This window comes from Vipera berus (genome assembly GCF_964194415.1).
Source record: "Vipera berus genome assembly, chromosome: Z".
Lineage (NCBI taxonomy): Eukaryota > Metazoa > Chordata > Lepidosauria > Squamata > Viperidae > Vipera > Vipera berus.
Genome location: NC_138205.1, coordinates 22,687,846 through 22,693,114, shown reverse-complemented (window position 1 = coordinate 22,693,114; position 5,269 = coordinate 22,687,846). Strand labels below are relative to the sequence as shown.

Here is a 5,269-nt window from a genome sequence, read left to right as displayed (position 1 = left end):
GAGTGTTGGAGTGCCTCACCGCTTGGAGATAGCGGAGACGCACTCCCAGATGTTGATACGGCCCTCTGTTCATACACCTGCTGCCATTCCCTAACATCGTGGGAGTAGGTAATCCCACGGCCTGCTCCGGAGCCCCGGAGGCAACCAACCCTAGCTCCCCCCTAGCATGATCAATCCCGGACCTGGCCTGAACAACAGTTGGTGGACACCCCCCAGTTTCCAACCAACCCTGAAATCCCTCCCCCCTCCCTAACCCCACAAAAAATTTAGCTAAAAAATTAACCAGGGGCCTCTTATTAAATTTGTACCGGAGGCTCCTGTCCCTGCCCAACCATATTGCTTATTTTCTTGCATACATTTGCTTATTTTCTTGCAGACAAACTAATAACATCACCAGAGCTAGTAAGGAGTACTGTTTGCTATCAGTTTATATTCTAGTGAATTGCTGTCAGTGTTGGTGGGGGTGGTCTTGGAGATTCTTTAATTGTACTGTTTGGTGTTGGCTTCTTTGGCAGTTTCTTGACTGAGGTATTGTTTACTTGATTGGTGATCTGATGTTAACTTTGGAGTTAATCTATGCCAGGGGTGTCAAACTCAATTTCATTGAGGGCTGCATCAGCATTGTGGTTGCCCTGGAGGGGGCTGGCCAGGGTAGGTGTGGTCTACTGGGTGGGCGTGGCTGGAGTGCATGTGGCCTACTGGGTGGGCATGGCCAGCTCTACATCGTTCGCGTCAAGAGTGCCTATGGGGGCCTGGGCAGGAGTGCGACAGATCTGAGGGTCTCAGGCAGAAGGAGATGAGACTGGGGCAACTGCCAAGACATGGTCCACTGGAGGAGCCTCACTGTTCCTCTCAGGCCATGTGGGGGGGAGGGGCTGGATGGTGGCATGGAGGTCAAATTCTCAGCCCAGCCATCAAGCACCCATGGCACTAAGCCCAACCCCACTTCCCCAAGGGGGCGCCCAGCTGCACTTACCTCCTTCTCAAGGCTGCTGCTGCTATGCTTGTTCTCCTTAGCCAGGTTGCTCATGATGGGTATGAGGGCAAAGTTAGAAGGGAAGCCCACTCCCTGTCCATGTGAGGAGGCCTGGCTTTGTATCGAAACTTTCCTTAGCAATAGGATGGGAGACCCCCAGGATAGGCCAGGAGGAGGGGGCAAGGGGATGGTGAAAAGACAGCAGGGCAGGACTAAGGCAGGATTTCCCACAGACCCTCCCTCTCCTTCCTTCCTTCTTTCCTTCCTTCCTTCCTTCCTTCCTTCCTTCCTTCCTAAAACCAGAGTGGTGGGAAAATATTTGAGATGAGGGAGTAAGAAAAACAGGCAAGAAACACAGCTGGAGAAGTGTCATCCTTTGTCAGGAATGAAGAAATGTACCATTGCCTGGAAGTGGCCAGCACATGGCCCTTGCCTACTTCACATATCTGGCTTGGTGGGCTCTGTGGGAGGGGATACAATGATCAGCGTGAGAGTTGATGTTACCTGTGCAATGCTGCCCAGCCCCCAGCCTCCCCTGTTTTGGCAGGCAGCAGGGTGCTCTCCTCACAGTGTCGAGAGGCTGAGCCAGGTGGCACGAACCTGAAGAGAAGCGCAACACTGCCCAGCCCCTAGCCTACCCAAAGTAGGCAGGGCCATGTGCTGGCCACTTCCAGGTGATGGTGCATTTCTTCATTCCTCACAAAGGGTGATATCTTCCCAGCATGTGCCCAGGAGGCAGTGTTGATGTGGCAGGGGCCAGTCTCTTGCTGTTTCCAGATGACCTTGTGGAGCTAAGACTGAATCTATTTCAGTATAGATGACCACTGCAAAATTGTACATTGGCTCCTGGCCGGCCGGGGTCAGGGGCAAGGCAGTGGGGTCCATTCCCTCACTGTTTCCAGAATGGCTTTGTGGGCCACATGAAACCACTTTGTGGGCTGGATCTGGCCCCTGGGCCTAGTGTTTGACATGTCTGATCTAGTGTATGCTGATCTGGGTGCTGATTGCTGGTGGAGAGGTGCCTGGGTCTTTTCATTCCTTTTTTGCACTGGGTGATAGTCTCTTTTGCATGGTTTATAGATCTGTTAATGTCTACATGTCTATTGATGGCTAGTTTATCAGAGTGCCAGGTTTCTAGAAATTCCCTGGCATTTTTGTACTTGGCTTCGTCTAGGATGGTCGCATTTTCCCAATTGAAACTATGGTTAAATATGTCAACATGTTGTGAAATTAAAGAATTTTCATTATGAAAATTCATGTCCCACTTTATTATTATAAATCACTCAAGGTGTCAAACACACCTAATACTTCTTCCTTCTCCTCAATTCCCCACAAAGATTACTTTGTGAGGTGGTTGTGAACAGTAAAGGCACATGTGGTGGTAGGAACACTCAGGGTTGTGACTCCTAAGCTGGAAAAATGATTTTAATCTTATGAATTTCATATTTTATGTTCTTGATCATTCTTGTTTTACAAGGATAATCTCTCAGCTGTCAATCACAGCTGAACCTTTTCCTCTTTAGGCAAGGTCTCCTAATTTCTAGCTTGGTGTCTTAATCACTAGACTAAGCTGGTTCTTCTTTATATATTATATAATACATATAGTATATTTATAATACATCTATAGCATACAAATAGTATACATAGTATATATAAACTAGAAAACATGGATAGAAAACATCACCACCAGATGGATCTGTAGCTGGCTGAGAAACCGTACTCAATGAGTAGTCCTCAATGGCACTACATCCACATAGAGAGAAGTAAGCAGTGGGGTACCACAAGGTTCCATCTTAGGCCCAATACTCTTCAATATCTTCATCAATGACTTAGATGAGGGAATAGAAGGGGAACTCATCAAATTTGCAGATGACACCAAACTGACAGGAATAGCCAACACTCCAGAAGACAAGCTCAGGATTCAAAAAGATCTTGACAAACTGGAACAATGGGCCCTTCCAGATTCTATTCCATTCCATTCCATTCCATTCCATTCCATTCCATTCCATTCCATTCCATTCCATTCTATTCTATTCTATTCTATTCTATTCTATTCTATTCTATTCTATTCTATTCTATTCTATTCTATTCTGCTATATGATGTTATGTGATGTTATGTGATGTTATGTGATGTGATGTGATGTGATGTGATGTGATGTGATGTGATGTGATGTGATGTTATGTTATGTTATGTTATGTTATGTTATGTTATGTTATGTTATGTTATGTTATGTTCTACATTATATATTAAATATTTATACATATTAGAAAATTACCACAGAACAGCAGAGATGATAGATATAGCAATGTAGCAATGTCAAGTGGCAGCAATATCAGGAAGGAGTATGAGAAACTGAAGAAGTATCAGAGTCTAAAGGAGGAAACAAAAAGTACAAAGTAAAAACCCATGTGATTATAGGAATACTTGGGGTTATAACTCCTAAACTGGGAAAATTGTTTTAATAGATCTCAGGAACAACATCTGTCTTTGTTGTCCAGAAGAGTGCAGTGATAGGAACAGAAAAATACTGTGCAGAACCCAGACTCTCAGAACTTTAGTAGGTAGATGTCTGTCATTAAGGAAGATGCATATTGCCCTTAGTGGTGAGAAGAAATTTATACAGTACATAAGAATTACATAAATGGATTATTAGAGAAAGAAGCAAACTATGTTGGGGTCCCAACTACCAAGGAAGTACATCTAATGGCATCTCAGAAAACAACGTCCTATGTGGTAGTTCCTCCCTTTAGGACACTATTTCCCTAGAAATAATATCTGCCACCATATTGTTGCTTTTGTGCAAAGACTTGAAGATATGATTTTGTCAGCAGATTTGTAGGTCCCCATTTGAAGCCAATCAAGTAGCTTGTCTGATTCTGTTTCAATATCATGAGGCAAGCTGGAGTTAAATTGTGGATTTTTAACAATGGATTTTTAACTCTAGGATACTGCCTATAGTTAATGCATGTGAGTTAGGTAGCTGTACAAACTTGTTTAGTTAATAAATAAATACTAATTGAACTGGAATAATTCCTGAGTTGGCAATCATGACTGAAGTAATCTTTTCACCTTTAGATGCAGATGACTGCATTGAATGCCCACAAGATGAATATGCAAGCAAGAAACATGACTCATGCATTAGGAAAACAATGACCTTCCTGTCCTTTGACAATACTTTGGGAATGAGCTTAGCTATATTAGCCATTTCCTTTTCTCTCCTCACTCTTTTGGTGCTAGTAACTTTTGTGAAACATCACAACACTCCCATTGTCAAAGCCAATAACCGGGATCTCACCTACATGCTTCTTATCTCTCTATTGCTCTGCTTCCTTTGCACATTGCTGTTCATCATTCCACCTGGGAATATCATTTGCCTCTTGCGACAAATCAGCTTTGCCATTGTCTTTTCTATGGCTGTATCTTGTGTCTTGGCAAAAACCATCATTGTGCTTTTAGCATTCATGGCCACCAAACCAGGATCCAGGGTACGGAAGTGGGTGGGGAGAAAACTGGCCATCTCCATTGTCCTTTCTTGTTCTCTTATTCAAGCAACTATTTGTACAATTTGGTTGGCAACATTTCCTCCCTTCCCATATACAGACTTACATTCAGATACTGCAGAAATTATATTACAGTGCAATGAAGGCTCAGTAACTATGTTTTACTCTGTCCTGAGTTATATGGGTTTCTTGGCAGCTTCCAGTTTTACAGTGGCTTTTCTTTCCAGGAAACTCCCCAGCAGTTTCAATGAAGCAAAATTTATCACTTTCAGCATGTTGATCTTTTGTAGTGTTTGGGTGTCATTTGTTCCAAGCTATTTGAGCACCAAGGGAAAATACATGGTGGCCGTGGAGATCTTTTCCATCTTGGCTTCAAGTGCCGCACTATTGGGTTGCATCTTTTTTCCAAAATGTTTCTTAATTTTTCTGAGGCCACATTTAAATATCAGGGAAGAGTTAATAAGAAAAAAACATTGAAAGAAGATATATTGATTGCTATCTCTTATTATCAGCATTTCCTAATTATATATCACTCAGAATGATTTCTAGTTGGAGTAGACTGTAAAACATATTATTTAATCAATTAATAATATAAATATTTCAAACTTTGAATATATTGTGTTTGAATATTTAGGGGGCTACTATTAACTTGGGAATACTTAAAATCAGGGCTTTTTTTGTCATAGAACGCCCAGAACAGAGTTCGTGCACCTTTTTTGGATGGAACCTTGTAGGGTATGCAAGGTGGGTTGTATGACGTGTAAGTTCCGGCACTTTTTTTTTTTACAAAAA

The 5,269-nt window shown here is 42.6% G+C and overlaps 1 protein-coding gene across 1 annotated transcript; it reads left to right on the top strand.

The window, feature by feature from the left end:
- Positions 1 to 4,024: 4,024 nt before the first annotated feature.
- On the top strand, positions 4,025 to 4,954 carry LOC308678709 (vomeronasal type-2 receptor 26-like; the record flags this gene model as incomplete). The annotated part of the gene is made up of 1 exon (XM_081345946.1): positions 4,025 to 4,954. One exon carries the CDS (start codon positions 4,025 to 4,027, stop codon positions 4,952 to 4,954), a length of 930 nt encoding a protein of 309 aa, XP_081202072.1.
- Between the last annotated feature and the right edge of the window lie 315 nt (positions 4,955 to 5,269).